Source organism: Bos indicus, chromosome 13, assembly GCF_029378745.1.
Source record: "Bos indicus isolate NIAB-ARS_2022 breed Sahiwal x Tharparkar chromosome 13, NIAB-ARS_B.indTharparkar_mat_pri_1.0, whole genome shotgun sequence".
In the NCBI taxonomy this organism is placed as follows: Eukaryota; Metazoa; Chordata; class Mammalia; order Artiodactyla; family Bovidae; genus Bos; species Bos indicus.
This window is the reverse complement of record NC_091772.1, coordinates 17,461,727-17,480,588: the sequence shown is the minus strand read 5'-3', so window position 1 is coordinate 17,480,588 and position 18,862 is coordinate 17,461,727. Positions and strand designations below refer to the sequence as shown.

The window sequence follows — 18,862 nt, the reverse complement described above, 5'->3', positions numbered from 1 at the left end:
AAGGAGGTCTTGAAAGCCCGGGCAGGAAAGTGAGCTCAGCAGGACTCCATACTCCAAAGACCTAGCCAGAGAGAGAAAGAAGGACACGGGGGACCCAAGTCTCTAGTGGAACAAGGGTGAATTATTCATGTTTGTGTGAGTTTATATATTGTTATAGAAGGAAGGTTTAGGCAAGAAAATAAAGTTAAGGAAAGAACAAAAAACAGACATGTAACAACCGTTACCAAGGGAATAACAAAGAATAACAATCGTCACAAGGCCAGAAGACAATCCATATCTTGAGTAAGAGGGTCGTGACTAAACAGTGTTACTGTAGGGTAGAAGGTACTGAAGGAAATCCACGTATGCATTCCATCCCATGACCTCAGTCCTAGGAACAGCGTGCCACTCCACTCGTTCCTGTATACCAGGAACTGATAAGGAACAGAGGGTTCATGAGAAACAGAAAACAACATACAGGAGTCCTAAAGTTAAATGTTCCCTGACACCTACCATTTCTTTCTCCCTCTTTGCTTAGCAATGGTATCTTACACCTATAACTGCTACTTCAACTCTTTGCTTCCCTCTGGCTATAAATACGCTCAGAAAGAAACACAAAATACTGCTTTTCCTTGATCCTGTTCTGTCCTGCACTATCCAATGCTCTTCTTCCAGGTTTCTCTATATGCACGGCTACACCCTTGCTACTCAGAGAGCTTGTTAGGAACACAGAACCTCAGACCTCCTGCTCAGCATGTGCACTTCACACATGGTCCCCAAGAGACTAATTAAAATTTGAGAAACTCTGGTCTACACGGAGTCTGCTTCTACATGACTTCAACTTAATTCATTCTCCTGAAATCTCAGCCTCTGTTTCCTCACACGAACACATCCCCCCAAACTGAAATGGCATTAGAAGTTGGAAACCTTCCAGTGGACTCTCTCTGAGGCTGTGGTTCCTTGGTCTCCCCATCACGCCCCCTGCTCTCTCCTTTCCAGTTCTCTTTAGTCCCACGTGACACCATGCTGGAAAGCAGCAACATTTCGTATGACACCAATTTGCACACATTACAGCTGAGCACCTATGCCCATGCTTCCAGGAGGAGGATGACACAGTGCTCTGCACGCCCAGGGACCGCAGTTCTGAACGTCTTCCTAATAACAAGTAAACAGGAAGAGGTGAGAACTTTGCTGTTCTTCTCTGACAAGTTTTGGTGCCAGAAGCTCACTTTGAATTCATCATCCGTGTCAAATACTCTCCCTTTATCTAAAGACTTTCATTGTTTATTGCCCCCTTCCCCCACAGACCTGTGCTTCCTTTTCTTCATTTCCTCCCTGTACCCTCTGTCTCTCTCATCCATCATTCCCTCTTGCTTCTTATTTCTTGACCTTCCTTAGGTCGTAGAGTATCTTGAAACAGAACTAATCATTTGTTTTTGGTCATGTGTCACATGGAATCTTAATTCCCTGAGCAGAGATCGAAACTGCACCACCTGCATTGGACAGTCTTAACCGGACAAAGTCTTAAACTTTGGACCACGAAGTAAGTCCAAGAACTAATAATTTAGCTCCTTAAACTGGATTCTCAATGTACTCTGTGGTAGACACCTGATAAGATACATAATTGCCCTCCTTTTCTCATCTTTTTTCTCACTACCCATCTGACAGGTGATTTTCTTTGCCTCTTAGAATGTATCAGCATTCCCATTTTCAATCAATGTTCTGTCATACCATTTTTCTGTAAAACACAGTTCTTACCTTCTACTTGTCCATTTAGTGTCTTTTTTCCTCTTTGACCAGAAGTTCCAGGTAAATGATCCACATACTTCTGTGGAAGGATCTCAGAGATACTCTGCTAGAATGAGTGATAACACTGAGTTGCATGAAGAGTTCCTAATCCCTTTTGAAGAAAGACCCTAGTTTTAACCTGGTTAAGACAGGGTTGCCAAGATCCCACAGTTGCTATGTGACAGAACCAGGATGCTGAATTCAAACATAGTACTGCATCACCAAGCAGTGGCTGCCACATCTAAGAGACCAGGCCCTTCTTATCTCCTTCCATGGCTGCCACCTTTAAACTGGGCACGGTTACTTTATGTTACTTCAAGTATGGCTGCCATAAAGGTACTCTGCACGTGCTACTTAAGCTATGCAAAATGGTTTGCACTTACTAAAACATCACTAAAGCTAACTGCTGTTATTTTAGCCCCACATATTTATTACTATTTCCCATGCTTTTGCTTCTCTTGAAATGTTCCTTGCAGATCAACTTGACAATCCAAATGCAGTAATATTTTCAAGCTTCAAGCACTATCTTGTCAACATCAATTTGGTTAAAAAAAAAAAAAAAACAAAATAGAAATGAAAATCAAAACTACAGTGAGATACCACCTCACACCAGGCAGAGTGGCCATCATCCAAAAGTCTGCTACCTCTGCTGCTGCTTAGTAGCTTCAGTCATGTTCAACTCTGTGCCACCCTAAGACTGAAGCCTTCCAGGCTTCCCTGGCCATTGGATTCTCCAGGCAAGAATACTGGAGTGGGTTGTCATGGCCTCCTTCTCGACTCAGGGAGGAAATCCAGGTCTCCCACTGAAGGCAGGTCTTTACCGCTCAGCCACAATGAGATACCACCTCACACCAGTCAGAATGGCCATCATCAGAAAGTCTACAAACAATGAATGCCAGAGAGGGTGTGGGGGAAATGGAACCCTCTTGCACTGCTGGTAGCAAGGTAAATTGATACAACCACTATGGAAGACAGTATGCAGGTTCCTTAAGAAACTAGGAATAAAACCACCATATACCCCAGCAATCCCACTCCCAGGAGTACACCCTGTGGAACCAAAATGGAAAAAGACACATGCACCCTGATGTTCACTGCAGTGCTGTTTATGATAGCTAGAACATGGAAGCAACCTAGATGGCCATTGACAGATGAATGGATGAAGAAGTGGTGGTACATATATACAAAGGAACATTACTCAGCTGTAAAAAGGAATGCATTTGAGTCAGTTCATCCACCTGGATGAACCTAGAGCCTATTATACATAGTGAAGTAAGTCAGAAAGAGAAATATAAATATCATATACTAATGCACATGTATGGAATCTAGAAAGATGGTACTGACAATTTATTTGCAGGGCAGCAATGGAGAAAGAGACAGAACCGACTTAGAGACATGGGGGAAGGGGAAGAAGGGAGAGGGTGAGATGGATGGAAAGAGTAACATGAAAACTTACAATTCCATGTGTAAAATAGATAGCCAATGTGAATTTGCTCTATCACCCAGGGAACTCAAAGAGGGGCTCTGCAACAATTTAGAAGGGTGGGATGGAGAGGGAGACTGGAGGGGGATTTGGGAGGGAGGGGACCTGGGGGAACCTATGACTGATTCTTGTTGATGTCTTTCAGAAAACAACAAAATTTTGGAAAGCAATTATCCTTCATGTAAGAATAAATGAATTTTTTACAACCCTATTTGAACATTCACATGATTTACTGCTTCTTTCCCTGTAAACAGCACACTAACGACTCTAACTTCTTATCTATGTCTTCTGGAATGGCAGGTAAAGATTAAAGGAATGACCTAGATACAAAAAAAAAAAAAGGAGTAAAACTATGATTACCTAAGTTGAAGGTTTAAAAGTTTTCAAATACATTTATGATGATCAAGAAGGACTCAATATTCACATCAGGAAAGAAAAAACCAACGAAAAAAATCAAGTAACCACAAGGACTAACTTTTCTATATGGAAGAATTTACATGTTAGTTCCACATGTATAACAAAGAATTGACATGGTAATTTAACATCTATAAACACTGAAATTAATAAAGTTTCTTAAAAATAATGTGTGTGTGTGTGTTGGCGGTGGGGGGGGGGGTGCGCAGTCCTAAGATGGCAGAGGAACAGGATGGGCAGACCACTTTCTTCCTCACAAGTTCATTGAAAGAACATTTGAACGCTGAGCAAACTCCACAAAACAACTCTGAATGCTGGCAGAGGACATCAGGCACCCAGAAAGGCAGCCCACTGTCTTCAAAAGGAGGTAGGACAAAATATAAAAGATAAAAAGAGAGACAAAAGAGGTAGGGCCAGAGATCCATCCCAGGGAGGGAGTCTTAAAAGGAGAGAAGTTTCCAAAGACCAGGAAACACTCTCACTGGCGGGTCTGTGGGGAGTTTTGGAATCTCAGAGGGTAACATAACCCGGAGGAAAAATAAATACATAAATAAATAAAACCCACAGATCACCTGCCTAACCGGAACTCCTAGAGCTTGCATCCGCCGGCAGCAAGTGCGGGCTGAACAGGGAGGCACGGGCTGCATTGCTTAGGGTAAGGACTGGGCCTGAATGCTCTGAGGGGGCAATCTGAGGGAATTAACATGAGAAAGCAACCCAAACTGTGGGATAGCCAGAGAGAGAGAGAGAAAAAAAAAAGAGAGAGAGAGAGAGAACTATCCTTTGAAAAGCCCTAACCTAAGGCACTGCCAGGCCCACTCAGAAAACAAAGGACTGAGCAAATACCAGAGGAGAGCTAGCCAGCTGCGGATCGGCCCATCTCCCACTGGAGACAGGGAGGCAGGAGAGGGGCACCCAGAGCTGGAAAGAGGCAAACTCGGCCCCAGAGAGGCATCCTCTACCCAGCTGCAAGCAGGCACCCAGTCACTAACCAAAACCCCTTGGGATTCTGGATGGTTGACTTCTGCCGGAAGGGTCCCAGCCAGAGATCAGCTCCCCAGAAGAGACATACGACACGCTGGAGACGGGTGCACCCGCTGCCACCCAGGAAACCGAGCGGCTGGACCGGGGAGGTGGTAAGATGCACTCCCCACCTGGGGAGACAGCACTCGCCAAGCACCTGGTCACCTGAGCTGCTCGGACCTGGGAAGGGCACAAAACGCAGGCCCAACCAAGTCTGCCCCTTTGTGGAGTACCTGAGAACCTGAACCTGACCGGATTAGACCTCGGAAGTGCACGCAACCCAGGGCCCACCTCAGATAGTTCCCCGGCAAAGCAACCTAGAGCCTGAGAAGTGTAGAGTGGGAAAGTGCACGTGCCATGAACAAGGGCAAAGCCAGTGTGGCCGAGACACTGCAAGCACTCCCCACACATGCCAGTGATATTTGTTTGCAGTGTTCCTCTGTCCCCACAGCAGTACTGCACAAGTGAGCCTAAATAAGTAACCACCTTCGCTCCCTTGTGTCAGGACAGAAATTAGACACTGAAGAGAACACCAAACGGAAGAAGCTAAAATAAACAGAGGGAACTGCTTTGGAAGTGACAGGTGCAACAGATTAAAACCCTGTAGTTAGCAGCGACTACATTGGAAGGGGCCTATAGATCTTGAGAAGTATAAGCCAGATCACATAATTATCTGGAACTGAACTGACCCCACACCGCCCACAACAGCTCCAGAGAAATTCCTAAATATATTTATATTATTATCATTATATAAATATTTAAATTTTATTTTAAAGTCCTCTATTACTCTGTCATGGTCTTTGTAGACCAGGACCTGGGGCCTGGAGTCGACAAGAAGAAGGATGCAAGGGACCCAAGTCTCAAGTGAAACAAAGGTGCTTTCTTTGCAAAAAAGCATGTTTATATATCTTCATCCAAGGCAGCTTTAGGCAGTAAAAAAAAAAAAAAGCAAAAACAAAGCCAAGCAAATAACAATATTCGAAGGGCCAGAAAGAATTGCATGTCCTGAGTGAGAGGGGCATAACTGAGCAGATCACATTTCAGTGAGGTCACTGGAGGGAGTCACTGAAAGGACCAAGCAGGTGCCCTTTCTCAGGATCTCAGTCCCAGGAACTGCGTGCAGCTCTGCTCGTTCCTGCAGCACCTGATGAGGAATAGAGAATCCTTGAGAAATGGCACACAAAAGAAAAGAATAACATATTGGATCCCTTAAAGCTGAATGTCCCCTGACATTACTCCTTTAATTTTCATTTTTATAACCTACTATAACCTTGCAAAATAAAGACCTTATTTTTAAAGCAAACTTCATATATATATATTTTATAATTTTTGTGACTTTGTTTTGGTTTTTTAATGTTGTATTTTTCAGAGTCTAACCTCTACTCTAGATTTTTAATCTTTGCTTTTTGGTATTTGTTATCAAGTTTGTACCTTTAAGAACCCAATCTTCAGTACCCACTTTTACTTGGGAGTGTGATTCTTGGCTTGATTACTCTCTCGCCTTTTTGACTCTGCTTTGTCTCCACCAGGTCGACTCTATGTCCTCCCTCCCCCTTCTTTTCTCTACCCAACTCTGTGAATCTCTTTGTGTGTTCCAGGCTGTGGAGAACACTTAGGGACCTGATTAGTGCCTGGATCTGTCTGTCTCATTTTCATTCACCCTTTTATCCTCCTGGTCACCTCTGTCTCCTTCATCCCTCTTCTCTTCTCTTTGTAACTCCGTGAACCTCTCCAAGGGGTCCAGACTGTGGAGAGCACATAGGGAACTGATTACTGGCCAGCTTGCTCTCTCCCCTTTTGATTCCCCCTCTTCTCCTCCTGGTCACCTCTATCTCCCTTCTCCCTCTTCTATTCTCCATGTAACTCTGTGAACCTCTCTGGGTGTTCCTCACTGTGGAGGAGATTTTCATCATTAACCTAGATGTTTTATCATTGATGCTGTATAGATGGAGAAGTCTTGAGGCTACTGTAAGAATAAGACTAAAAACCAGAGGCAAGAGGCTTAAGTCCAAAACCTGAGAACACCAGAGAACTGCTGACTCCTGGGAACATTAATTGATAAGAGCTCATCCAAAAGCCTCCATACCTGCACTGAAACCAAGCACCACCCAAGAGCCAACAAGTTCCAGAGCAAGACAAGCCATGCAAATTCTCCAGCAACGCAGGAACATAGCCCTGAACTTCAATATACAGGCTGCCCAAATCACACCAAACCCATAGACATCTCAAAACTCACTACTGGACACTTCATTGCACTCCAGACAGAAGAAATCCAGCTCCACCCACCAGAACACTGACACAAGCTTCCCTAACCAGGAAACCTTGACAAGCCAATCATCCAATCCCACCCACAGCGAGGAACCTCCACAATAAAGAGGAACCACAAACTGCCAGAATACTGAAAGGCCACCCCAAACACAGCAATCGAAACAAGATGAAAAAGCAGAGAAATACTCAGCAGGTAAAGGAACATGATAAATGCCCACCAAACCAAACAAAAGAGGAGGAGATAGGGAGTCTACTTGAAAAAGAATTCAGAATAATGACAGTAAAAATGATCCAAAATCTTGAAAACAAAATGGAATTACAGATAAATAGCCTGGAGACAAGGATTGAGAAAATGCAAGAAATGTTTAACAAGGACCTAGAAGAAATAAAAAAGAGTCAATCAATAATGAATAATGCAATAAATGAGATCAAAAACACTCTGGAGGGAACCAACAGTAGAATAGCAGAGGCAGAAAATAGGATAAGTGATGTAGAAGATAGAATGGTAGAAATAAATGAAGCAGAGAGGAAAAAAGAAAAACGAATTAAAAGAAACGAGACAACCTCAGAGACCTCTGGGACAATGCTAAACGCCCCAACATTCGAATCAGAGGAGCCCCCGAAGAAGAAGACAAAAAGAAAGGCCATGAGAAAATACTTGAGGTAATAATAGTTGAAAACTTCCCTAAAATGGGAAAGGAAATAGTCATCCAAGTCCAAGAAATCCAGAGAGTCCCAAACAGGATAAAACAAGGCAAAACACCCCAAGACACATATTCATCAAATTAACAAAGATTAAACACAAAGAACACATATTAAAAGCAGCAAGAGGGGTACTCTTTCTGCCCCCTTCTGATGCCTATGTCAGAAGCTTTTTCTATCTCCTTTATACTTTAATAAAACTTCATTACACACACAAAAAAAATAAAAGCAGCAAGAGAAAAACAACAAATAACACAAAAGAGGATTCCCGTATGGATAACAGCTAATCTTTCGATAGAAACTCTTCAGGCCAGAAGGGAATGGCAGGACATACATAAAGTGATGAAAGAGAAAAAACTACAACCCAGATTACTGTACCCAGCAAGGAGCTCATTCAAATATGAAGGAGAAATCAAAAGATTTACAGACAAGCAAAAGCTGAGAGAATTCAGCACCATGAAATCAGCTCTTCAACAAATGCTAAAGGATCTTCTCTAGACAGGAAACACATAAAAGGTGTACAAACTCAAACCCAAAACAACAAAGTAAATGGCAACGGGATCACACTTATCAATAATTAACTTAAATGTAAATGGGTTGAATGCCCCAACCAAAAGACAAAGACTGGCTGAATGGATACAAGAACTAGACCCCTATATATGTTGTCTACAAAAGACCCACCTCAAAACAGGGGACACATACAGACTGAAATTGAAGGACTAGAAAAAGTTATTCAATGCAAATAGAGACCAAAAGAAAGCAGGAGTAGCAATACTCATATCAGATAAAATAGACTTTAAAATAAAGGCTGTGAAAAGAGACAAAGAAGGAAACTACATAATGACCAATGGATCAATCCAAGAAGAAGATATAACAATTATATATGCACCAACACAGGAGCACCACAATATGTAAGGAAAATGCTAACAAGTATGAAAGTGGAAATTAACAATAGCACAATAATAGTGGGAGACTTTAATATCCCACTCACATCTATGGATAGATCAACAAAACAGAAAATTAACAAGGAAACACAAATTTTAAATGATACAATGGACTAGTTAGACCTAAATGATATCTATAGGACATTTCACCCGAAAACAATGAATTTCACCTTTTTCTCAAGTGCACATGGAACCTTCTCCAGGATAGATCACATCCTGGGCCATAAATCTAGCCTTGGTAAATTCAAAAAAATTGAAATCACTCCAAGCATCTTTTCTGACCACAATGCACTAAGATTAGATGTCAATTACAGGAGAAAAACTATTAAAAATTCCAACATATGGAGGCTGAACAACATGCTTCTGAATAACCAACAAATCACAGAAGAAATCAAAATATGCATAGAAATGAAGGAAAATGAAAAAAACAACTCAAAACCTATGGGACACTGTAAAAGCAGTGCTAAGGAGAAGGCTCATAGCAATACAGGCTTACTGCAAGAAACAAGAAAAAAGTCAAATACATATCCTAACTCTATACCTAAAGTAACTAGAAAAGGAAATGAAGAACCCCAGGGTTCGTAGAAGGAAAGAAATCTTAAAAATTAGGGCAGAAAGAAATGCAAAAGAAACAAAAGAGACCATAGCAAAAATAAACAAAGCTAAAAGCTGTTTCTTTGAGAAGATAAATAAAACTGACAAACCATTAGCCAGACTCATCAAGAAACAAAGGGAGAAAAATCAAATCAACAAAATTAGAAATGAAAATGGAGAAATCACAACAGACAACACAGAAATACAAAGGATCATAAGAGACTACTATCAGCAACTATATGCCAAAAAAATGGACAACGTGGAAGAAATGGACAAATTCTTAGAAAAGTATAACTTTCCAAAACTGAACCAGGAAGAAATAGAAAATCTTAACAGACCCATCACAGGCACGCAAATCGAAACTGTACTCAGAAATCTTCCAGCAAACAAAAGCCCAGGACCAGATGGCTTCACAGCTGAATTCTACCAAAAATTTCTTCCAGAAAATTGCAGAGGAAGGTAAACTTCCAAATTCATTCTATGAGGCCACAATCACCCTAATACCAAAACCTGACAAAGATGCCACAAAAAAAGAAAACTACAGGCCAATATCACTGATGAACATAGATGCAAAGATCCTTAACAAAATTCTAGCAAACAGAATCCAACAAAATATTAAAAAGATCATACATCATGACCAAATGGGCTTTATTCCAGGGATGCAAAGATTCTTCAATATCTGCAAATCAATCAATGTAATACACCACATTAACAAATTGAAAGCTAAAAATCATATGATTATCTCGATAGATGCAGAGAAAGCCTTTGACAAAATTCAACATCCATTTATGATAAAAAACTTCCCAGAAAGTAGGAACAGAAGGAACATACCTCAACATAATAAAAGCCATATATGACAAACTCACAGCAAACATTATCCTCAGTGGTGAAAAATTGAAAGCATTTCCCCTAAAGTCAGGAACAAGACAAGGGTGCCCACTTTCACCACTACTATTCAACATAGTTTTGGACGTTTTGGCCACAGCAATCAGAGCAGAAAAAGAAATAAAAGGAATCCAGATTGGGAAAGAAGAAGTAAAACTCTCATTGTTTGCAGATGACATGATCCTCTACATAGAAAACCCTAAAGACTCCACCAGAAAATTACAAGAGCTAATCAATGAATATAGTAAAGTTGCAGGATATAAAATTAACACACAAAAATCCCTTGCATTCCTATACACGAACAATGAGAAAACAGAAAGAGAAATTAAGGAAACAATTCCATTCACCATTGCAATGAAAAGAATAAAATACTTAGAATATACCTACCTAAAGAAACAAAAGATCTATATATAGAAAACTACAAAACACTGGTGAAAGAAATCAAAGAGGACACTAATAGATGGAGAAATATACCATGTTCATGGATTGGAAGAATCAATATAGTGAAAATGAGTATACTACCCAAAGCAATCTATAGATTCAATGCAGTCCCTATCAAGCTACCAATGGTATTTTTCACAGAACTAGAACAAATAAGATCACAATTTGTATGGAAATACAAAAAAACCTCAAATAGCCAAAGCAATCTTGTGAAAGAATGGAACTGGAGGAATCAACCTGCCTGACCTCAGGCTATACTACAAAGCTACAGTCATCAAGACAGTATGGTACTGGCACAAAGACAGAAATATAGATCAATGGAACAAAATAGAAAGCCCAGATATAAATCCATGCACCTATGGACACCTTATCAATGACAAAGGAGGCAAGAATATACGATGGACAAGAGACAGTCTCTTTAACAAGTGGTGCTGGGAAAACTGGTCAACCACTTGTAAAAGAATGAAACTGGAACACTTTCTAACACCATACACAAAAATAAACTCAAAATGGATTAAAGATCTAAACATAAGACCAGAAATTATAAAACTCCTGGAGGAAAACATAGGCAAAACACTCTCCAACATAAATCACAGCAGGGTCCTCTATGACCCACCTCCCAGAGTAATGGAAATAAAAGCAAAAACACACACATGGGACCTAATTAAACTTAAAGGCTTTTGCACAATGAAGGAAACTATAAGCAAGGTGAAGAGAGAGCCTTCAGAATGGGAGAAAATAATAGCAAATGAAGCAACTGACAAAGAATTAATCTCAAAAATATACAAGCAACTCCTGCACCTCATTCCGGAAAAATAAGTGACCCAATCAAAAATGGGCCAAAGAACTAAACAGACATTTCTCCGAAGAAGACATACAGATGGCTAACAAACACATGAAAAGATGCTCAACATCACTCATTATCAGGAAAATACAAATCAAAACCACCATGAGGTACCATCTCCTGCCGGTCAGAATGGCTGCGATCCAAAAGTCTACAAACAATAAATGCTGGAGAGGGTGTGGAGGAAAGGGAACCCTCTTACGTTGTTGGTGGGAATGCAAACTAGTACAGCCACTATGGAGAAGAGTGTGGAAATTCCTTAAAAAACTGTAAATACAACTGCCATACGACCCAGCAATCCCACTGCTGGGCATACACACTGAGAAAACCAGAAGTGAAAGAGACACGTGTACCCCAATGTTCATCGCAGCACTGTTTATAATAGCCAGGACATGGAAGCAACCTAGATGTCCATCAGCAGATGAATGGATAAGAAAGCTGTAGTACATATACACAATGGAATATTACACAGCCATTAAAAAAATACATTTGAATCAGTTCTAATGAGGTGGATGAAACTGGAGCCTATTATACAGAGTGAAGTAAGCCAGAAAGAAAAACACCAATACAGTATACTAACACATATATATGGAATTTAGAAAGATGGCAACGATAACCCTATATGCGAGACAGCAAAAGAGACACAGATGTAAAGAACAGTCTTTTGGACTCTATGGGAGAAGGCAAGGGTGGGATGACTTGAGAGAATAGCATTGAAACATGTATATTATCATATGTGAAACAGATTGCCAGTCCAGGTTCGATGCATGAGACACGGTGCTCAGGGCTGGTGCACTGGGATGACCCAGAGGGATGGGATGGAGAGGGAGGTGGGAGGGGAGTTCAGGATGGGGAACACATGTACATCCATGGCTGATTCATGTCACTGTATGGCAAAACCACTACAATATTGTAATTAGCCTCCAATTAAAATAAAAAATAAAGAAATAAAAATAATGTGGAATGTACATGTTGCTAGAGATATTTTTTAAAGAAAAAATATCTTCCACAGATAATTTTATAAACTCTGGTGGTAATTTTTCTTTCCTTATGACTTTATAATAACAAGTAGTCTATATAAGAAAAAAGCATAAATCATGATTTCATTCATTTAATGTATGCAATTACCCATTATTTGCTGACATTCAGAAAAAAGAAATCAGAATCTCTCCAGAGGAAAAAATACACTTCTACATTTCTTCTTTCAGACTGTTGCAGCTGAAAATTTTCTCATTTAATGAAGAGAGATTAAGAATCTCATTTATAAAATTATAAATTATAATTTTAGTAAAAAGAATAGATAAAATGCTTATGTATTTCCTCTTTATTTTCAGAAAGATCTAAAACACCCACCAAGGTTATAGCAAACAGTAAGATAAATTAGATAAGTACATTAAGTATCTAGCGTCGGACACGACTGAGCGACTGAACCGAACTGAAGTTAGAAACCACAATAAACAGAAGGGCCCAAAATTCTTAATTCACAATACGTCTCCAAAGGCCTAAAACAGGGCTCATCTTGAATTGTCTCTAAACGAAAGTTTTGCTAGGTTAAATAGAAGACATCGCTTCATTAATTTCAAAGTGAGAATTTTTTTAAAAAGAGAAATCACTTCAAATTTAAATGAACTTCCAGAGGGAACTATATTCAAAAAAAATATATATACATACACAAGTATAAACAAATCACATTGCTGTACACCTGAAACTTACACAGTATTTTAAACTGACTACATTTCAATTCAATGAAAAAACAAGAACAACCACCAACCTCGAAAACCACCACCAAAAAAAAAAAAAATAATAAGGAACACATTTTTTTTAGTTCTTCATAAAAATCATCTATATGTCATTCAAAAGAGTATGAGCATTGTTTTTTTACGACCTCCCTTTCTCTTCTTAAGTTGAATTTGAAATAATTTCTCACATATTTATAATATAGAGTTCCTGGTCTGACTGACCCCCACTATTTCTGTTGTGTTTGTATAATATCTGTCTCATCTTCACCCTCATTCCATCTTATATTCATCTTGTCCTTCTTAAAGGAATTCTTCCTCTTCATCCTCCTCCCCATCTTCATATTCATCTAGTTGTTTTTCCTTAGTTCAGTTCAGTTCAGTCGCTCAGTAGTGTCTGACTCTTTGCGACCCCATGAATTGCAGCACACCAGGCCTCCCTGTCCATCACCAACTCCCGGAGTTCACTCCTCAGTGCTTTGTAATTCTTTTCTTTCATAACAGCATACTTCATATGCCAATATTTATAAATCTGAATCCTGCACTTGTATGCCTCTTATTATCACACCTTTTCATATCATGACTTTGAGGGCTTCTATTTCTGTGGTGGGATCCTTTTTGTCATCATAAGGATCAGGGGAATGGTATGTGAACAAATACAGGGCAAGAAGAGTTACAAACAGAACAACTTACCTTTGTACGACCAAGGCCTGCTACAGACTTGAGAAGTTTTGAAACAGGCTCAGGCGATGGGAAGGCAGGATGACAGATGCCCTTAAACCAGGGTGATGGTTTGGGAAATGTTTCAACCACATCTTCAGCATTACTACCAGAATTATTGTCCTGAGAGAAAGTTGTACCCTCTGGTCTCAAAATACCACATTTTGCTTCTAGTACAGTGAAAACAGGAGAGAGTACATGAGAACATGTGTCATTTCAAATCGAGGAATAACACCAGGAGGACAGTCTTCAAATAACTTACTGTTTCTCTTAGATAGCTGAGAAGCCTTCATTAACTTCATTAACTTTGATTTCAGGACATGCTGGAGAAGAAAATAAGAGCTTGAAGAATATAACAAGTATCAACCTGAATAAAAGAATTATAACATCCTCCCTTCCTCTATGATCTAACACAAAGAGCACAGGGTCTGGAGTCATTCAGATGTGGATTCAAATCACAGTTCTGTCACTGACTGACCTGCTCATGGGGAAAGGATTATGACAGATGACATCAGAAGCACCAGAAGTTCCTCTCCTTACCCCTAATTGACTGCTATACAAATACTAGGACACCTACTAGATTACTTTCTCTACCAAAATGTTCTAGAGTAATAATTTATCCCCGGTAGTTTAGAGCACTATTGAAAAACTAAGACATTTAAATTAATTGCTATGTTTTGAAATTTGCTTCCATGATTAATATATACATGGATTATCACTTGTGAAGGGTGATATGAAAGTTTAGGTTTTAACAGAACCTTATTTAGATGGGCTAGAACTGCAAACAGGATAAGCTACTTCTATTCTGTTTGTCAAACAGCTAGAGACCAATGAAACAGCGAAAAAAATTCAGCTACTTCTATGAAACAGGGAATAAACGAGGTTAAACCCATAGGGCAATGATCATGAATGAAAGCCACACTCTAAATAGAAAGCCATAAGCAAACATGTTCACAATAGAGGCAGAGAGAGATGGACTGAAAGAACAGACATTGAAGAAATGTGTTCTGCAAGGAAAAATTAGGTTAACAGTAAATATTTTTTAAAAAATTTTAAAAAGGTAGAGGAGGAAGAAGAAAGGAAAAAGTGAGACATGTCTAGTCAAGAACAAACTTTATGGAAAAAAAAACAAGTATAATAAGGTATGTGGAGAAACACATATATTTAGAATGTATATACAATAGATCAGTACCATATCAGTATTCTTAAGGATATACTATGAGCAAAGCCTCTGTTTCATATGATTTTATTAATATATTTTATGCATCTACACTGTTCTTCAAATTTTATGAAAATATCAACATCAGTTCAGCTCAGTTCAGTTGTTCAGTGGTGTGCGACTCTTTGCGATCCCATGGACTGCAGCACACCAGGCTTCCCTGTTCATCACCAACTCCCAGAGGTTTTACAAACTCTTGTCCATTGAGTCGGTGATGCCATCCAACCATCTAATCCTCTGTTGTCCCCATCTCCTCCCGCCTTCAAACTTTTCCAGAATTGGTATTTTCCAATGAGTCAGTTCTTCGCATCAGATGACCAAGCTTCACCATCAGTCCTTTCAATGAATATTCAGGACTGATTTACTTTAGAATGTACTGATTGGATCTCTTTGCAGTTCAAGGGACTCTTGACAGTCTTCTCCAACACCACAGTTCAAAAGCATGAATTCTTTGGCACTCAGCCTGCTTTATAGTCCAACCCTCACATCCATACATGACTACTAGAAAAACCATAGCTTAGACTAGACAGAATTTTGCTGGCAAAGTAATGTCTCTGCTTTTCAATCTGCTGTCTAGGTTGCTCATAGCTTTTCATCCAAGGAGCAAGCGTCTTTTAATTTCATGGTTGTAGTCACCATCTGCAGTGATTTTGAAGCCCCCAAAAAGAAGTCTGTCACTGTTTCCATTCTTTCCCTATCTATTTGCCATGAAGTGATGGGACCAGATGCCATGATCTTCGTTTTCTGAATGTTGAGTTATAAGTCAACTTTTTCACTCTCCTCTTCCACTTTCATCAAGAGGCTCTTTAGTTCTTCTTCAATTTCTGCCATCATGGTGGTGTCATCTGAGTATCTGAAGTTATTGATATTTCTTCTAGCTATCTTGATTCCAGCTTCTGCTTCGTCCAGCCCAACATTTCACATGATGTACTCTGCATATAAGTTAAATAAGCAGGGGGATATTTTACATCCTTGATGTACTCCTTTCCTGATTTGGAACCAGTCTATTGTTCCATATCCAGTACTAACTGTTGCTTTTTGTCCTATATACAGATTTCTCTGGAGGCAGGTCAGATGGTCTGGTATTCCCATCTCTTGAAGAATTTTCTACACTTTCTTGTGATCCACAGAGTCAAATGGTTTAGCACAGTCAATAAAACAGAAGTAGATGCATTTCTGGAACTCACTTGCTTTTTTTATGATCCAGAGGATGTTGACAATTTGATCTCTGGTTCCTCTGCCTTTTCTAAATCCAGCTTGAACATCTGAAGTTCATGGTTCATGTACTCTTGAAGCCTGGCTTTTGAGCATTACTTTGCTAGCATGTGAGATGTGTGCCATTATGTAGTAGTTTGAACATTCTTTGGCATTGCCTTTCTTTGGAATAGGAAGGAAAGCTGACCTTTTCCAGTCCTGTGGCCACTGGTGAGTTTTCCAGATTTGCTGGCATATTGAGAGCAGCACTTTCACAGCATCATCTTTGAGGATTTGAAATAGCTCAACTGCAATTCCATCACCTCCACTATCACTTCACATTCCAGGATGTTTGGCTCTAGGTGAGTGATCACACCATCCTGATTATCTGGGTCATAAAAATCTTTTTTGTAGAGTTCTGTGTATTCTTGCCAACTCATCTTAATATCTTCTGCTTCTCTTCGTCCTTTATGGTGTCCATTTTTGCATGAAATGTTCCCATGGTATCTCTAATTTTCTTGAAGAGATATCTAGCCTTTCCCATTCTATTGTTTCCTCCATTTCTTTGCATTCATCATTGAGAAAGGCTTTCTTATCTCTCTTTGCTATTCTTTGGAACTCTGCATTCAAATGGGTATATCTTTCGATTTCTCTTTTGCCTTTTGCTTCTCTTCTTTTCTCAGCTATTTGGAAGGCCTCCTCAGACAATGACTTTGCCTTTTTGCTTTTCTTTTTCTTGGGGACAGTTTTGATAACTGCCTCTTGTACAATGTCATGAATCTCCATCCACAGTTCTTCAGGCACTCTGTTTTTCAGATCTAATCCCTTGAATCTATTGTCACTTCCACTGTCTAATCATAAGAGTAAATACTACATGAAACTAATTTCAGAGCAGGAAAACTAATTTCACAACAGAACACTTTACCTTAGTTTTAAAATCTAAGACTTCATCGTTTGATGTAGGCCCTAAATCAACACCAGGTTTGTTGGGAAACCTTTAGAGAAAAAACATACAATAAAAATGAGTGAGCTCATGTCCTTGAACAAAAGAAAAAAGAAAAAAACAAGTGAAAGTTTGTCTATACATGAAATGAACTTTCTTGACATGAATAAAATTTGGCCTGTTTTAAAACAGCTTTTTTTTTTTTTTAATTTTTTAAAAGATTTCATGATGTGGACCACTTTAAAGTCTTTACTAAATTAGTTCCAATGGTGCTTCTATTTTAGGTTTTGGCTGTCTGACCCCGGGTTATGTGAGATCTTAGCTTCTCTGACCGAGCATCGAACCCACACTGCCTACGTTGGAAGATGTCTTACTAACCGTCTTAACCACTGCACCCCCAGGGAAGTCTCCAAAAAAGTTTTTGTTACCTATTTCTGCGTTCATCTCTCCCAACCTATGAAATATCTAGTTAACGCTCATTCTTAGTTTCCATAACAGAGAGTGACAGCCAATGTATCGGCATAGCCTAAAAATAATTTGTTTTCACCAAAAGTTCTAACAGCTGAACTGAAAATCCCATTGATGGATTGAAATAATTCTTGTTTGCCCAAACTGGAATAAACCTGATGACTTAAAGCAAAGCAGAAGAATAGGCTTTCCCTTCTCCGTTGTCTGTTCAAGGTTCAGAGACGAATCTGAGTCCGTCCAAAAGGGGAGTCTTGGTCCGTCAGCAGGGATACCACTTACTGAGACGGCACCAATTCTCTAAGAAGTGAGTACACTTCTAAGAGGGAGTACAGGGAGTTTCCCCACAATGTCAAACTTAAAATGTACACAAGTCAAAGAACTAATTTATATCTTTAACTTATATGCTCCATGGGTACTTCTCAGTCTCTGCTGAGGGCCATGGGAGTGGACATGGGAGCCAGGAAGGCCAATTGTCAAATCACAGGTCAACTCATTTTAACCAGGGTCGATTCATTAACCTCCTGAAACCACAGTTGCCTAATTAAGTAAAAGTAGGACACAGCTACTTTACAAAGCTGCTGTGATGACTCTATGAGGTCATAAATGTTAAGCATGTAATGCATTGTCTAACCCAGAGTAGAACACTCAACAACCATTAGTTTCTCTTCTCCATGTTCCCTTAGTTAAACATATAATTTAAAACATCCATAAAATCATACCTCCTTGAAGAGTGCTCTTCAGAACTCTCACCCACTATTAAAGAAGAAAGCAAGATACATTTTAAATCAACGGAAGTAAAATACGGAATAATAAAACCTCAAGACTGAGGCTTTGTTTAAAAGTATTCCTTTCAAACCACACCTGGAAGCCACACTAGAGGAAGGAGACAGTGGTTGTACTATACTCGTAGGCCACTAATGCCTAAGAACCACTCCTCCCCTTTATAGTCATCAAATGCAAAGCAAAACAACAAAGAAAAGAACTGCTGTTTACAATGACCATAATCCTAACCAAACTCCAGGAGACTGAGAGAAAATGATACTACACCATCAATACAATCAGTACTATAAGCTGACAATAGCACGCTTAAACAGCACAGTGTTTCTGGATTTCTATTGCCTGGAGCACTGAACAGAGACTATAGGTGTCTTGCTGGGACATGACAACTTCTCTGGCTCTTCAGTTCACAGTGAAAATGCCCTATCACAAGGAAGCTTGGT

The 18,862-nt window shown here is 39.6% G+C and overlaps 1 protein-coding gene and 1 long non-coding RNA gene across 2 annotated transcripts in view; one reads left to right on the top strand and one right to left on the bottom strand.

The window, feature by feature from the left end:
• The window catches only part of LOC139186654 (uncharacterized), an 85,827-nt gene extending 68,012 nt beyond the window's left edge, over positions 1-17,815 (top strand). Inside the window, exon 3 of the long non-coding RNA XR_011570322.1 lies at positions 17,459-17,815. This is a non-coding gene — a long non-coding RNA (uncharacterized lncRNA). The remainder of the gene's footprint in view (positions 1-17,458) is intronic.
• Positions 1-18,862, bottom strand: part of LOC139186652 (ankyrin repeat domain-containing protein 26-like) — a 53,800-nt gene that overhangs the window by 15,386 nt on the left and 19,552 nt on the right. The window contains exons 7-11 of the mRNA XM_070802000.1: positions 18,362-18,395; positions 17,157-17,226; positions 14,081-14,141; positions 13,792-13,988; positions 1,738-1,834 (exon numbers count right to left, since the gene is read on the bottom strand). Coding sequence (XP_070658101.1) covers positions 1,738-1,834; positions 13,792-13,988; positions 14,081-14,141; positions 17,157-17,226; positions 18,362-18,395 — 459 coding nt within the window. The remainder of the gene's footprint in view (positions 1-1,737; positions 1,835-13,791; positions 13,989-14,080; positions 14,142-17,156; positions 17,227-18,361; positions 18,396-18,862) is intronic.